The 17,701-nt window shown below is 36.6% G+C and overlaps 1 protein-coding gene across 2 annotated transcripts in view; it reads right to left on the reverse strand.

Moving 5' to 3' along the window:
- Positions 1-17,701, reverse strand: part of LOC127455954 (breast cancer anti-estrogen resistance protein 1-like) — a 160,694-nt gene that overhangs the window by 51,064 nt on the left and 91,929 nt on the right. The window contains exon 1 of one of the 2 annotated variants that reach the window (XM_051724165.1): positions 14,170-14,442. The exons of the other annotated variant lie outside the window; for it this stretch is intronic. Coding sequence (XP_051580125.1) covers positions 14,170-14,205 — 36 coding nt within the window. The 5' untranslated portion in view covers positions 14,206-14,442. Of the gene's footprint in view, positions 1-14,169; positions 14,443-17,701 lie in introns of those variants that run through there. 2 annotated transcript variants of the gene reach the window in all.

Here is a 17,701-nt window from a genome sequence, read left to right on the forward strand (position 1 = left end):
TTTTTTTTTTTTAAGATTCAGTTTGCCAGTGCTTTCTATTTTGTTCCCCAGGTTTTGGTTTTGCCTTGGTTAATTTCCATTTATTTTCTCAATAGTTTAACTCCACACTGGGTCGGGTTGTTTGTTCCATCATTTGCTGTTTGTCTCGACATTTTTGAGTTTTCTTTCAGCCCAGCTTTAATGTTTTTGTTTCAGTTTTTTGATTTTCAATTGATTTTGGAGTCTCACACAGAAATGTTTGCAATTCCTGACACATTGCAAACTCTTTCTCTTATGGAAGGTGTTGTGGACAATAAAAAACAAGCTTGCTGGGATGCTACTTTGAAAATCCAATAGATATAGTAAATCATCTGAGCACCTTTGACATTCGGTTTTCAAAAACTGTGATCTAGGATCGACTAATCCTTATATTGCATGCTACATACAGATTACAGACTTTACAAATTGGCATTCAGCCTGCAGCTACATATTCTTTCCAAATCCTTATGCTGTGATGCTAATTATGCATCTCAGAAACTCCTCTCTAAGTGAATGTGATCTCCATAGTTGACTGAGTGCAAGGCTTCTGATTCACTGTGTGTTAAAAAGGTCTATGTGGAGAGTGGCAGAGGCAGTCTGATGAATGCTGTCTTTATGCTGAGAGCTGGAGGAGAGAGAGCAATGTCTTACTGAGGGCATATCTGTCAGATGAATGCCCTGCCTGTGCTGCCCGGGTGAGGGACAGTCCCTCTAGTGTCTCCCATGAAGCCAGGGGAGACAGGGGTAGGACACAATAATGCCCGAGAGGCTTTACTGCCTGCTAGCAGCTGGCTGAGATGTCACCATGTAGTGCTGGCACATGCATGCACACGCAGAGATGCACAAACACATATATAAACAGAGGAATGTGCGATCCTACAGGCACAAATGCATACAGGCACACATACCTTAACAGCCCCCTCTATCCATTCTCACATACAAAATGCCAAAATAATGAGAAGTTCTCAGACCAGCTGAGAGAGCTCGTTAACTTCACTGGCTTTTTCAAAGAGGCAGTTTAAGCCATTATCTGGGAGTCTTTGCAAAGGAATGAGATGAATATGAAAATGTACTGACAAACATAATGATCATGCTATGTCAGTGGTTCTCAACTGGGTCATGATCTAAAAATTAGTTTCAGGTTTGTTCTGTTAAAGAATATCAAGGAAAAAATATGTATTCATTCACAGTTAGAATAGTGAAACATATAGGCTTATCACATAAAGAGACAAAAGGAGATTGCCTTAATCACTATTCACTTTAATTGCCAATGTTTTCCATTCAATGAAAGTGAATGGTGATTAAAGCTAACATATTGCCTAACATCTCCTTTTGTGTTCCATGGGTGAAATAAAGTCACGGTATGGAACAACATGAGCAAAGGTAAATGATTAGTGAATGGCTAGCCCTTTAACCCTTAAAAAAGACAAGAGTGGAAAATTATTACAAAATATCATTTCATGTCATTTTTTATATCATTTGGACTTAAGTAAAACATATACAAAGGCATTTTTGATATATTTGATATATTTTAGATTTTATGGTACAAAAAAGCCCTATTAAGGTACAAAAAAGTAAAAGTCATCAATATTTCTGTTTTATTTGATGTAAAAAAAACTATGAGTTTCTGACTTCCCCTCTTATTTAAAACATATCATACGTGTGTGTGTGTGTGTGTGTGTGTGTGTGTGTGTGTGTGTAACCAGTGCTGGGCAGATTACTTGTGAATTGTAATCAGATAATGATTTCAAATTCCATGACAAAAAATGTAATCAGTAATGTAATCTTGTAGATTGCATTTTTGGGTAATCTAATCTGATTACTTTTTGAATACTTCCAACCTAATTCTATTTTAATTGATGTCACATGCATTTGAGTAGGATAAACTTGTATCATTTTAACATAAAAGTGCAATAAGAAAATGTATTCCATTCTTTATTACAAACAAAAAGAGCCTCACAAAAAGACATTTTTAAAAAGTGCATTAAACATTACATGAATGAACATATAATAAACATTAAATCTAACAGCAGTAACAGTGCATGGCCAAAGTTTATAATTCAAAACACTAAGACATCAAGTTCATTGTAAGTGCATAAACAATAGAAACATTACGAACATTATGAATGACCATAAAATCAACAGCAATGACGTTGCTAGGTATATCAGTTGTATGCTGATTTAGAATGAAAAATGCAAAAGATTGAAAAAAAGAGAATGATTAGGGTGATCAATAAATTAACAATTTACTGCCATTGCCTTCTTAATATGTAATCATGTAATCCACAAAAAAGTAACTGTAGTCCGATTACGAATATTTTAAAATTGAATTTAATCCAATTACAAGTATTTGATTTTTGTAGTCTGATTACATAATCCATATTACATGTAATCCGTTACTACCCAGCACTGTGTGTAACAAAACTGAGAAACGTTTAGCTTTAAGGTTGCATGTATGACATGTGTAAGTGTAATAAATGTGTATGTGGAATAACCCTTTTTCCCTTAATCTGGCAACATATCTCAAGGGATAGGCACACTTCAAAATGTGCTAAATAAAAGCATGAACAACATATGACTTTATTTTCTTCTTCCGCATCTTAAGACAATGTTCTCAATTAATATTAGCAGTTTTATTGTTTTTTTTAAAACTAAAGTAAGATTAATATATAATTCATTATATAAGTAAGCACGTCCTGCACCATGGGCAGCCATGTTGGTTTTTGGTCAGGCTGACTTAACGATCACAGAAAATTTGAACCAAGTCATGTGACTCACATACTCAAAACAGACCCAACTATGATAAATGATAAGAAGATTGGGTGAGAAATTCTTTCTCATACCCCTATAAGAAACTAAAGAGTATGTATCTTGTGGTGCACGTTGCCTGTTTTAGGGTTAATAACTTAATTAGGTGATTTAAGTCATTTTCATTGTGGCAGCAGCAGAACCCCCTGAAAGGAATTTCCTGTGACTTGCTGTCTTTGTCTTTCTTTTCCTTATCTTTTCCTGAGAATATTTTACTTTCAAGTAAAAGACTCTGGAGGACTGATGACATCACAAGCTGTTAAACTTTGCCTCCATTATAGAAAGTATCTCAAGCTTTTATTTCTCTCTCTCCCACTCGCTCTCATACTTTTCCACAAGCCTCTCTGTCTCTCTTTGTCTGTCACTTAGGACACAGGACATGTTTAGGGAGTGATTCACAGGGGTTTCTGTGTGAGGGCGAGTCAATGATTCAGTGACGGTGAGAGTTTTCTAATTTGTTGGGAATGTGCACAGGAGAACACAAGCACACAAACAGAAGACAGCAGCAGAGCTGGAGATATCTGGCTATTGATCAGTGGATCCATTTTCCTATTCAGAGCGCAGGATAAATTACACCTTTCATCTCCAACAATCATTAAATACAACGTTAAAACACTGTAGGTTTGCATTAAACAACAGCAGAAAATGAGTTGGTCCCTCAAGGGTATTTTCTGGTGTATGTGTATCTGCATTTATCAAGCAATTGTTGGGGAATCTACGTTGTAATTCTTCCCAAACTTTAAGCTACTCATAATTTTAAGCAGTTAAGCTACAGTCAAGCTACATTTTTAAAATAGTGGTTAGCTACACAATAAGCTACCGAGTCATAGCTATTTAAAGGAGCAATATCTTTTTAAATATATAGACCTTACTATAATAAACTATCAACTATACTGTATATTTTACAATCAGAGCAGTATTCATCTGGCACAAAAACAATAGGATCTCAAACAAATATGTGGAAAACATATTAACTACACAAAAAACAATGTAAAAATGCCACACACTGTACAGGTAGTCCAATGAATCATTAAATCTGAATTAAATTGGAAATAATTAATTTACATGAATCTTGTGAACAAACCGATTTACTAAAATGAACAGACTTCCGAATGCTGTTTGAGAGATTGACATTTTAGGGACTGTTCACACCAAACATGTTTTTGGATCCATCTGGATTGTTTTTCAATTGTTTTTCTATTTACACGTGCACTAGATGGACATCTTTGACCGGTTCATTGTATCTCACTGATTTTTCAGTATCTCGTGCAGGAGCAATGTGGGTTTTTTTTTTTTTTTGTGCAAGGACACGTTCAGTCTGAATAGCCCCTTAGTAGAGCAAATTTTGCCTCTGTCTGCCCTACTGAAAACCTGTTCGTTCAATACAATGTGACATAAAAGACAGCACTATACATTTTGACACACTGCACTAGGGCTGAACAATTAATCAAAATAAAATTGAAACTACAGTTACAGTTAGAGCTACAGTTATTTGAAATCTAAAGTAACCTCAGAACACCAGGGTTTTGTGGACAGAAGATGGGATGAGAGCATTTCTCTGCTTTAAAAGACCATTGTCAGCTAAACTACAAACATACATCTTCCTGCATTGTTCTGCCGAAATAAAGGCTTAAGGGTTTAACCTGACTGCAAATTATTACATAAATATGGTACTCTTATATGAATACGGTGCTCTTTTTTTTTCTTGAACAATATTTCTATTGGCAGTTGAGCATGTTTGCCCATTACTTAATTTTCATATCATGGATTAATTAAATTGCAATCGCTACATTTTTTTTAGATAATCCCAATTCTATTTTTTTTTTCCAAATCATTCAGCCCTACACTATACCACTACACCACAAAAAAGTACCTTGTTACTGGTAAAGCTACACTGAGATAGTGTGATGCCATTAAAGTTAGTAACAACACTACTTTTAGTTGGCTACACCACAACACAGTTATCAAGGTATTTTTTGAGGAAAAGGTGTAACAACAAGAGTTTTACAAGATTATTGGACAACATAAGAAAGGAGAGCATTTCTTCATCACCATGGAAATGTCCAGGTCACAAACTTTCCCTGTACCTAGAGCAGACAGAGACTGATGTTAAACTTTATTATCTGAGGAGAACACAAAAGAGAAAAAGACAAAGAGAATGGATGAAAGAGATGGAGGGAGAGAATGGAGAAGAAAAGGAAAGTCATCATCCAAAAAACAAAATGTTCATCATTTCCATTTAAAAGGGTCACAAGCGTGAGAGGGTTTTGCGGGCCACATGTTAATAACGGGAGTAAAAGTGAAAGAGATTACACTTGTTCACTTCACTTGGCACTTCATTTGTTTATCTATCGGATAGCTATCATGAAAATACCAAGTGTAAATGCTATCCAAGACACATGAGATAAATAGCAATCTGATTTCAGGAGTTAGTTTAAGGCACATAGAAGATGCGACTCAGGCCACATACAGTACGTAAACTTTACTCCTTCCAAATAGAACATACAGAAGTTTGGGAGCCCAAAGACAACAACAACACCAACAACAAAAATGCAGCACATAACAGCTGTTGCCTTTTGCATCACAATTGCCAAAGCAATTCTAGCTGCCTCTTTTTTTTAGGTTTTTCTGAGACACATCAAGTGCAGCAAAATTGCACTGCCTGGCATTAGCATCATCATGGAAGTGAACTCCAATATATTTGCATCTAGCGCAGGAATTGTAGATCGGATGTTTAAATGGAAATGGAAAGTGCATATCCAACCACATAGCAATCTGAAGTGTATATAGTCCATCAGAAATGTTCAGAATGAAAGAGAAAGAATTTGACAGGAAAGAGGGATGTGGAGCTGTGGACAGAGGGAAGGAAGGAAATGGCAGTGCTGCTGTTCATTCAGACAGAGCCACTAAACAGAAGGTAATGTAACAGCTGCAGGAGTGCGCTCTGCAAAGACAGGTCAATGAGTGTGTGAGTGTGTGTTTGTATTGTTGTAGAGGAGGGTGGGGAGGAACAGCTTTTGTATGGTGCCTCTACATGACCCCATGGGACAAACACTCGTAAAGTTAGTAAGGTGGGTGCAGGTTGTGTTTTTTGTGTGTTTATTGTGTATGTGCGTGCATTAGTTTCAAGGACACGTAGAGCCCTGCTCTAAACCAGTGGATCACAATTGATTTTGCATCAAGACGCAGATTTTACATTGGATGTATTAAGCATATTCAACCTGGGTCTCATAGAATCATGTTACTATACCTACACTTTTGCAAAATTATTTTTAAGTGGCTTATAAAAACTAGAGGCTCTGCAACAACAATGGCTTAATTATTCCCTTTTAAACAAATCACGAGTAAAACGCAATATTATCAGTTTAACAACACTTGCTTTTTGCCCTGTTCCTCACACAATGCTATCTTGACATCTAAACACTTTTCCTATAGTGCATGATTTACAAAGCAATACATTTAAACATTTGCATTACATAACCAACTACATTTTCAAGCTTGCTTAAGTGCAATCAAATTACACAGTAGCCTAACTGACAGAGCATTTAACTAGTGATGCAAAGGATACGAAGAGCACGCAAGTCGGCACGTGAGCTAAGAGTGTTATAGAAGCACCACAAAATGACATGGTTGCTTCTGCAATTGTGTTTTTCATTACACATTTGCTTTTATGACAATATCGGTTAGGTTAAGGTTTAGAGTAGAGAGGTTTTATTGATTTCAGAGTATAAACCTTAAAACCTCATCTGTTTGGGAGAAAATTTTGCTTGCTTTTAGTGTCACTCAGTGGACATTCTACCTCAGAATTGATACAAGTAAGGAGCCACAGTCACATAATTTTCATGAGATCAGGCTCCATATTTTCAATGTTTCATTGGGTGAAAGATCGACACCCACGTATGCAACACTATGACATTTTGAACGAGCTGTCCCTCATGGCCTTGTTTTCGTTCACGTCAAATTAAAGATAGTGTCTAATCTGACTAAGGTCTATTCTCATCCCACATCCACCTCCTGTGCCCTGGGAACAAATGTTCCCTACCTCATCAAAAGTTTTTATTGGTTTTAAAACAGATGGGTGCTGCAGACAAAACAAGGCAGTCTCTGTTTCGTCGTTCACATAAGACACCTGAGCCTGACCAGACAAGAACATAAGCTAGATGTTCAGACTGTTTTATCTGAGCTGTACAGCTAGAACATTGGAAATAATAGTTTTTACAAGAACCTTGGAGAGAGGGATCTAACATTGCACAATGCATGTAGCGTCTCAGGCTTGGGTTATTATTCTGTAGTTGGGTTATTGTTCTGAAGGGCTTACTGGTTGCATAAGTAGCAGGTTATCTGGAGTAATTACTAGGTGGTTAGAGTTTTGAACAGTAAGCTGCTGTAGACACATTTTCAGATATATACACAAGGATTAGACGCTGTATCAGACAGCTCCGATAGTCATCAGACTGAAAACACAACGAGTCAGGGCAGAGATGTGACTCAGACAGTCAGACGTGTGTTTGGACGTTTGCCGTTATCAGCCGTGTCAGTCAGTTGTGTGTGACAAACATTCACGTGGAAAGAAGCACGCACACACATAGATTAAAATAAGAGATTTCTGCTTGTGTGTTAAAGGGATATTTCACCCAAAAATACAGTGTTTAATTCTCTAAAGCTTGACTTCTACTGTGACACTTCCATGTATATGAATGCCTCTGTAAAAAGATTAAAGGATGTTTGAGGTATATGCTGTAAGTGGGGCACAAACCAGCTCTATTTGCAGGAAGGGACCTATAAATCTTGACAGAATAGAAGACAATAGCAGAATGATGATGGCAGAGACAAACAGCAGGCCACTGGCCTGCTCCATTTTCAATGGTCTCCTCTATATATGGTAAATGTACTACAGACAAGACCAGACTTGAGCACTAACATCAGGCCCGCAGAGAAAAGAGCAGAGGGTGGGAGGCACATAATTAATTGTTAGTTTGTAAGTTTGTACAAACCTAAGCAAAAAGGAGACAATAACAAATGGTCAAGTCAGTGATAAAATAAATAAATCCTAAATCATATGTCCTTGAAGGTCAAATTCATTAGTGAAAAAAATATTATTGTGGCTATATTTTATGCTTTTTTTTTTTTTTTTAAGTACTTGTTTTTGTTGTGGCTTTTTGTATTGTCGTGTCATTCTGTTTTAAAGAGTGAGAAATACTGTTAAAATCTGAATCTGTTAAAATGCTCTAACATTATTGGTGGACTGCACAACTGGCTATAGCTTTAGAAAATCTGATCACAGATGAGAGGTACTGCCGGTAAAACAAATATATCACTCAAATTAGACAAGGAAGCAGTTCTCTTGCTTCTAAAAATGAAGAGTGTTTCATATAACCTGCAGTAGTGCTCATTGCATCATATCATTAAGAAGACGAACGATTGATCAATCAGGGAAGCAGATTACTAGCTCAAAAAAACTATACTATTTTCATATATATTACTTTTACAACATTTTATCAATAAATATCCATTTTAGCTAGTCTGGGAATTTCAACCTTTAAGGGTTACAGTTATTTAGTGAAATCCTTGAAAACAATTGTGATCGTGGCCAGTGACATATACAAGCCCTCAGCAAATGATGGAAAACCTTTTGCCTTTTTCTCTTTGCTTTTCTTTTTGCGACATGGGCCATGTCTTTCCTGTTTATTCAAAACCAGGGAAAAATCGGCAACAGACAGATCTATTACGTATATTCTGCTGATTTCACCACACCACAGTGGAAAAAGAAACCGTAACCACGCCAACTGGACCTGAATGGTACGGTTTTGTGATGAGAACTGTTCGGACAAATCATGGAAAAGTGGCTATTGTTTAATTATATTTGCATAAAGTTAAACTTTCTCAGCTTTGTCGTGTCCTTTGCCATGGACACATATTGTTGCCAACAGTCCCTGTCGCTTGTGTCGGTGGAAGTTGCTCTGCTTTCATTGAAAATGTATAAGATCTTGTGTGTTTGTGGCTGTGTGTCACTGGCAGTGCGAGTAGGGCTTTACTGCTCTTGGTGGGATTTCATTGTGAAACCTGTATCTCTTGTTTTCTATTTTTCTTTTTGTGAAAACAATAAAAAAAATAATTCATAAATAATACATTCATATTCTATTTTATTATTATTATTATTATTTAAAAACAAGAGATGTCCATGGCACGTCTCCATTTAGATAGCCAGGCATGCGCGTGTGTGTGTGCTCGCAAATAAGTGTTCTCAGTGCAAGCCTGTGCCTATCCTTTCATTCCTGAATCATTCCATAGCTTTTACAATACTCAGTTATTAGCCCACATTCCTTACCATTAGACTATTTACAACCCACCGCACACAGTCACACCTTCATTCTGTACACCTCTTTTATTTCATACAAACAGCACAGTCTCAGTACACTCATACACACTCATGAAAGCATGCAGACACCACTGTTTATTGATGCATCCTTTACAGTGATTCACAAGCAGTCAAAAATCACATTGTCATATCCCATTTTTATTAGCAAATCCTAATAAAAATATCCCAGATCATCCCAATAACAAAACTGCACGCCTATGCGCACTTACAATCACTCATTCACCATCCCTCTCGCTCGTGTTGACTGGAAAAAACAAAGACACCTCATCAGCCCCTCCTTTCCTGGCAGGGTAAGATTGCAACACCCTCTTTCAAAAAAGTAGCTCTGATTTTTGTAGTTACAGGCTACAACTAAGTGTTGGTTTAATGCCAGTTTTTTCCCCAAACCAACACAATGCTGATGCGTGATCTTCACACCGTGACTTACAGAGCTGGATAGGTCAAAACAAGATAAATGTGATCATAACAAGGACACTGTGCATTTTCGTATGGACTGCAGTGTGTGCTAAACATTCCTTTTCACACTGAGCGAAGGACCTTCATCACTACACAAATACATCCAGAATCCTCCCTATCCCAAACAATAAATCGAAAAATGACAGGCTTTAATGGAACAAACAAAAAAAAAATTCCAGCAATGAGTGTCACTGCGACCTCAAACACTCATTCTGCAAGTTCAATAACAGTGGCGAGGCCAAAAACTCCTCAAGCAGAAGTCAGATACAAAGACAGGAAGAGGAGTTTGCACATGGAATGCACATGACTGCACAAAGTGTAAAACAAAGCTATTGAAAAAAATTATGATCATCTCATTATCTTGTGTAAAATCACTGGCAATTGTGTGTTAAAGCCCTTGATGTTGTCTCTTTGAAGAACTCTTTGAAATAAGCTACTATAGGCTGTACTATATAAGTTTGGTTACAATGCTAAGAGGCACAGAATCATATTCACTTTAATTTTCAATAATTTTCTAAGTCTATACTGTATGTTTACAATTGTCTCATTTGTTCCTATTTTAAGAATTTTAGGAGACATTGGAAGCAAAGTTAATACTTAAATGAAACACACTTAATTAGACTGAGAACTCTATTAAGTCTCCAGAGGTATGAAGAGCAACTTCTAACTGATAAAAATTTTCCTCTGGGGAGATCCAATGGCTGCCTTAAACGTGCCACTCATCATATCCTTTATCTGAACTGCTGTCATTCCTTCTCTTTTAAAGATGCTTGATCTATGTCTAGAAAACTGGCCACAAGAGAGTTTAAAAATGTCAACCATAAATTAATGCAACTACTATGCTAATATTTGGTTGTTAACAGTAGTGGACATGTAACATATATGACCTTGTGATAGAACATATACGTAAAGAAAATAGAGACCAAATAATGAATTAGTGCATTGTGATACAGAGAAACACCGGATTACTATTATTCTGGTAACACTTTACAATAAGGATCCATTTGTTAACATTAGTTAACATGAACTAACAATGAACAATACTTCAACAGCATTTATTAATCAAACATTGTATATGTTAATAATGGTTAATGCACTATGAACTAACAATGAACAATTGTTTTTATGAACTAGCATTAACAAAGATTAATAAATGCTGTAAAAAATATATTGTTTGTTCATGATACCTAAAGCATTAACTAATGTTAATGGAACCTTAATGTAAAGGGTTACTATTATTCTCTAACCCTGTGTATACGGCTCAAGTATTTATCTGAAATCTTCTCAACTCAAAGTTATGAACAAAGGTCACACTAGCTGACCTTTTTTGTTCTGATCCCACCCTAATCAAACTTCCATAAATGTTGTCTCGTAGAGTTTGAAATACCTTTGGACCACAATATGTAGGCTTCACATGTGTGGTGTTACTAATGGTGTTGAATTAGTCATTTTAAGATTAAATGACACAAGATTTTTCACCATAATAAAGAAAATTAACCAGACTGGTCTCAGATCAGCACTGAAGGACAACTTCTACAAAACCTAATGCTGACATGCATAATGTGTGGATGATTATGAAGATAATGAAGAGGATGAGGAGCAGGTCCTGTCCATCAGACCTCCCAGGAGAGGGTGGGTGGGGTTAAGGCCAATGGGGGAAATTTCGAGAGGAGGGGGCATGAGTCAGGGCTAAGTCAGAGAGCCAACGCTGGGGAGAGATGGACTCAGGTTACTCAGCTGTCCTCTGAAAATGGACACTTTTCTGTCATCTTTCTCATATTTAAAGATGCCTTCTCAGACCCTCTCACCGAACCCAAGATGAGTGAACATTCTTTACTTAGTAACTGATTCAGCCACTTTGCCTCAACTCGACAGTGATCTCAATTACTCAACACCACACTCAAGTGAACACAACTAACCACCTCCATCAATGGCCACCTTACAAAAAATCTATAGAGTTCTGACAAACTTGCTGCAAATTTGCTGCAAACTTTCCCACTTATTATTTTCACTTGCAAATAAGCTTGCTATCCATTGCAAATGCTTACCAGAAGTTTGCAGCTCTTCACTAGTAGTGGTGAACCTGAAGCAAACCTTTGGTGACAATGAAGAGTTTGCCACAAAGCTCATTTTGCATGTTAAAATAATGAGAGGTGAATTTGCGGCAAGTTTGACAGGACTCTCAATTTTTGTAAAAGGGCACCTTTGGAACTAAATGTAAAAAAATTACTGACGCTTTTCAGCTAATTAAAAAGACTATGAGTCTGAATTTAAACAGTTAAATAAACAGGTGACATCTTGTAGACCACTGTAGCACTCTTTCATGCTACCTAGTTTCAACAGACTTGTAGACCGCTGTTGTGCTCTTATAGCATCTTTGCTAACTAGTTTTAACAGACTATAAAAATGACAAATTCCACTGTATAATAGTGAAAAAGTTTTTCTTGTTTCAAAGGGGGGCGTGACCCAAAAAAATTGTGAACCAGTCTTGTAGCGTCTTATGCTAGCTACTTTCAACTGACTATAAAACTGACACATTTCCAATGTATAAAAGTGAAAAGTAACATCTTGTAGACCGTTGCTGCACTCTTATACTGTCTTTGCAAACTAGTTTTAACAGACTATAAAAATGACAAATTCCACTGTGTAATAAAAAGAAAAGGAAACGTAACTTCTTGTAGACCGCTGTGAGACTCTTGTAGCATCTTATGCTAGCTAGTTTCAACAAACTATAAAACTGACAAATTTCCAATGTATAAAAGTGAAAAGTAATGTCTTGTTGACCATTGTGACACTCTTTTAGCATCTTATGCTAGCGACTTTCAACTGACTATGAAACTGATAAATTTCCAATGTATAAAATTGAAAAGTAACGTCTTGTAGATTGTTGTGACACTCTTTTAGTGTCTTATGCTAGCTACTTTCAACTGACTATAAAACTGACAAATTTCCAATGTATAAAACTGAAAAGTAACATCTTGTAGATTGTTGACACTCTTTTAGCGTCTTATGCTAGCTACTTTCAACTGACTATGAAACTGATAAATTTCCAATGTATAAAATTGAAAAGTAACATCTTGTAGAACGTTGTGACACTCTTTTAGTGTCTTATGCTAGCTACTTTCAACTAACTATGAAACTGATCAATTTCCAATGCATAAAATTGAAAAGTAACGTCTTGTAGATTGTTGTGACACTCTTTTAGCGTCTTATGCTAGTTACTTTCAACTGACTATGAAACTGATACATTTCCAATGTGTAAATTTGAAAAGAAACATCTTGTAGAATGTTGTGACACTCTTGAAGCATCTTACGTTAGCAAGTTTCAACAGACTATAAAACTGACAAATTTCCACTGAATAAAAATTTGAAAGGAAAGGTAACATGTTGTATATTTCCACTGTATAGTAAAACTGAAGTGTAATAGTAACGTCTTGTAGACCTTTATGACACTCTTGTAGTCTTCTACTAGCTAGTTTGAACAGACTATCAAATGAAAATTCCACTATATAAAAAGTAAAAAGGACAGATAACAGCTTGTATACCATTGTGACACTCTTGTAGTGTCTTTTTTTATATTGAAAAGCCTCATGATACAGTACACAGAATTTGCAACAAGATATTAATGAAACATAAACCGCAATCTTAATATTTTAATTAAAATACACCAAACTTCTCTCAAAACTCTGTAAACTTTGAATGCACACTTTAGATATTCATTGTGCTAATAACTGGCAGTCACCATTAGTGTACATTTCAATACAGGTACATTTTAATGTTCTGGGAATATCCCAGTCTCTGCAGGGGGTGAATCCCAGCATCCAGATTCCTCAAAGACGGAAATACAGTATGGCCCAACTCTCACATCCAAATACCAAAGCCCTGTGTCATCTCCAACTCTTACAAGCTGAATGAGTGCCAATACTTTCAAACAATAGCAAGGAACTGATGTTCCAGCCTAAACCCTGGCCCAGTCAACTTCACCCTGTTCTTCTCCCATTTCTCTCTCTCTCTCTCTCTCTTTCCTTCTTTTCCTTTTTCCCTTTGCTCCCTTCCATAAAACCTGAATCTTTCAGCTTTCTCATGAGTCAGCAGAGAAGCTCACAGCGGCATGGCTCCATTCCTTCCCTCTACGCCTGGTTTCTCACACTATCCCCTAAGCTTTCAAAACTCACTGCTCCTCAAGAAAAGGCAATTTTTTAAAAAGCTCAAACAGCACAGCTATATACCATGGTGCTCTGTGCGAAGTGAAAGCCTCTGTATGGAATATTTTAGTAATATTGCCTCCTTTTAGAGCATTTTCTTGCTCTAAGTTTACTTGCTCTGATCTGTTCCAGTCATAAACACCTCAAGAGAATGTGAAACTGTTCTATAAAGACTTAAAGGCACAGTAGGTCTTTAAAAAAGTTTAAAATTGAGAAAGATTTTTTTTACCCCAGGGCATTTAGCACGACCAACTTAAAGCTTTCACATAACAATGAGAACAGCAAATAGATTCACACACTCACCAGATAATTCATTTTCAGCCCTGCTGTGTGAGTCATTGGGACTCCAGACAGCACTAAACCAGCTGAGGTTTGACCCCCAATGAAAACTCCCGCAGACCGTCCACCTCTTTGTAAAATGCTCTCAGCGTCTCTATCAGGCAGAAAGTGAGGGCAGCTCCTAACACATACTCCAATTCCGTGATCTCAGAGGGCAACAATGAGACTGTCCCATATACTTTTCGCTCTTTAATTTTCTCACTTGCTCTGTCTCTCGTTCCCTCTTTGTGTCCATCCTGTTCTCTTTTTCTTGCTCGCTCTCTCTCCCTCCCTCTACAACAGAAAGAGGAGGGAAGAATGCATAGAGTAACCTGACACTCTCCCTGTTCCTTTCCCTGCTCCTGATTGGCTGAGTTCTCTCTTCTTATGTAAATGAGCCTTACACTCTTCCTCCCCCTGGCTGTGAGGAATGTTTAGTGAGGCTCTCTGTAGACCTGAGGACACAGACATTAGCTTTTTTTTTTACTATCCTCTGTACCCCTCACACACAAACACACCACCTGACACCACAGCTTTGTCTAGACCCTTTCCTTGAGTCTCCTTGAGTTTTCCCTCACCTACTTTGTTTTTGTTGCTCTGTACTTTTATACTTAAAATAAATGCCCTCAAACCAATCTTCTTCTCGGATTGTAAATGGAAAGCAAACCTCAAATGAAATGTATTATTTTTATTTATTTTTTCAGTTATTTTTTAACCTTGTTTCAAAATTTTCAGTGTAGATGACCTGAATTAGTAAACTGACAACAATTAAGAAAACAAAGAACTAGCTAGATTGTGATGGATAGACACTTTATTGGTCCCTGAGGGGATACTGTATGTGGTTATTTAATTTAACAAATCACAGAAGCATAATTCTGTTCTCAGTTCATTATCTGTCTCCATTTAAACTAATTTAGCTATTTCTATCTTCAGTATAAATTATAGGTGAAAAGACACTGAATGAAATAAACATCTTTCTTTTATATAAACCAAAGCTTTATTTAACCCAAAACATGTAAGGTTGGTTTACTGTATAAAATGTGTTGTATTACAATCAGTATTATTACAGTAAATACATGAATAAGTGTATATGTGCATTTGTAGGTAGAAATTAATTAAATCTGAATAAATAATTACTGTTTGTTACTGTAAAAAAACAAGCTAATCTCTGCTATCTGCTTTTGGTTTCACAACACACTGGGAAGATGAATTTCAAAGAATGACATCATTCTCCAACTCTCCCGTGAGGGAGTGGCCAGGTCAGGAGGTCATATTGGAATCCACATTTGAATCAATGTAAACAGGCTAAAGCAATGCATCCTAATGGATCCTGTGATTTCAAGATAGTTGAAAAGAATATCATGTCCACAGAAGAGAGTATGTTTGAGAGGTGACAGAGTAGAAGTATGCAGTCCTCAAACTGCCATGACATCGTCCTATGGCCTGGTGCTAAGCTCATGGAAGAGGTCACTAAGGTAGCAGACAGCCAGACTTGAGTATTTCGTCGTAGCATTCCAGAGCTTAAACTGTCCTGCCAGAGAATATTCTTTTCTTTTGCGCTGAAGTTTTGCAATATGTTAATTCCAGTGAAGACAAATCTTAAAAAAATATTTTGGGTTCAGTACAAGTTAAGCTCAATTGACAGCATTTGTGGCATAATGTTGATTACCACAAATTATTTAGACTCTTCCCTCCTTTAAGAAAAAATAAATAAAATAAAAAATATCAAGGTTACAGTGAGGCACTTACAACGGAAGTGAATGGGGCCAATTTTTGGAAGGTTTAAAGGCAGAAAATTGAAGCTTATACTTGTGTATTTTTTGAGCTGTAAAGTTGTTTAATTAGTCGTTTTAGAGTTTTAGGTTTACAGCATTATGTAATCATGGCAAGTCAGTTTTAAAACTGGATATTACTTTACACAAAATAGGTCAGTAAACTATTTTATCACACTACAATCATGTTAACATGCATATTGTTTACATCTTGTGGCTATACTTTAGAAACATTTAGTATTTTAAATTTACAAATTGGCCCCATTCACTTCCATTTAAGTGCCTCAATGTAACCCAGACTTCTGCTTTTGTTTTTTTGTTTTTAAAGAAAAGGAGGGACAGGACAAAATGTATTTTTGTGGTAATCAACATTATGCCACAAATGCTGTCGATTGAGCTTAACTTTTATTGAATCTGAAATATTCCTTTAATGCTACCTCACACAAAAACATTCTATTGTAGAATTGTGTGCTTCCAACTTTGTGCCAATATTCGGGGAGGGTCCTTTTCTGTTTTAGCTTGACAACGTATACAAAGCAAAGTTCATAAAGAAATGGTTTACATAAAGCTCAGACCTGAACCCCACTGAACAGCTATGCTCCATCACCCAACACCATTTTTGGGGCATGTTGTTGCAAAATGTCAACTAAGTTCAATGAACTCTATCTTTATTCCAAGACAATAACGGTGGAACTTTTTCAATGTATGTGGCTGTGCAGAAATTAACTTTCAAAAACAAATCTATGAAAATTAAAAAAAAAAAAAATATATATATATATATATATATATATATATATATATATATATATATATATATATATACATACATACATATACACACTGGAGGAATAAGTGTGACAATTTGCTCTGGTCTCCCCAATATCAAAAGTCCATGATACCTAAACATGTATAATCAACAGAAAGCTGATGCCAAGAATTAAAGAGCATGACTGGAGTCAACTCACCCAGATTCTCCCAACTGAAAATGCTGTAGGAATTTAAAGCACTTATCATCACGATGCGGCTGTCTTTTCAGGCCACAGTGTGCTGTGTCTGGTCTCCATGACAGTTGAGCGGCACTTCATCTTGCGCTATGGGGTGGCCGCTATGCAAGATAGATTTTGATGGTTAAGACAAGATTCTCTCTTCAACTAACGTTCTCTGGGATGTTTTCGATCTTTTTGTTATTTATTGCAGTCTGCTAAGCCTGAGTGACATCAGAGCTGTAATTTAAATTAGCAAGTGTGCATGGATTTTGTCACCATAGAGATTAGGCTATCACATCCGCCATCATTTCAATTTGCACCCCACAACATCTTGCTCTTCAGCTAATAAGCCCCCTCAGTCAGCACCCACTAATCACAATCCTGTTATATATCAGAAAGAGAAGGTGGGTGGGGGATGGTTGGTTGTCTAGAATTGAGGGGCCTAAATGCCTGTCACAGAGCACTAGAGAGGTGAAAATGAGACAATCTCTGCTGTTCGTAAGAGATCGCTGCACCCTCTTGCAGAGAGTCAAGATTGAAATTGTTCAGTATTAAAAATTCAATAACTAGAATATGGTAGCCCCAAAAAGCATTTGGATCAGGTTGGTTACACTTAAGATGTATGAATGTCATTGCACTATATCACATGTTTGCAATTACTTTTAGCCAACTTGTGTTAAGCTTGTTTTTTAGTAGATGTATTAAGTCAGTTCCCCATAAGTTCACACAGGTGTCAAAGTAGAGTACATTATCTATGGA

The sequence above is a fragment of the Myxocyprinus asiaticus genome, chromosome 18 (assembly GCF_019703515.2).
Source record: "Myxocyprinus asiaticus isolate MX2 ecotype Aquarium Trade chromosome 18, UBuf_Myxa_2, whole genome shotgun sequence".
NCBI lineage: Eukaryota > Metazoa > Chordata > Actinopteri > Cypriniformes > Catostomidae > Myxocyprinus > Myxocyprinus asiaticus.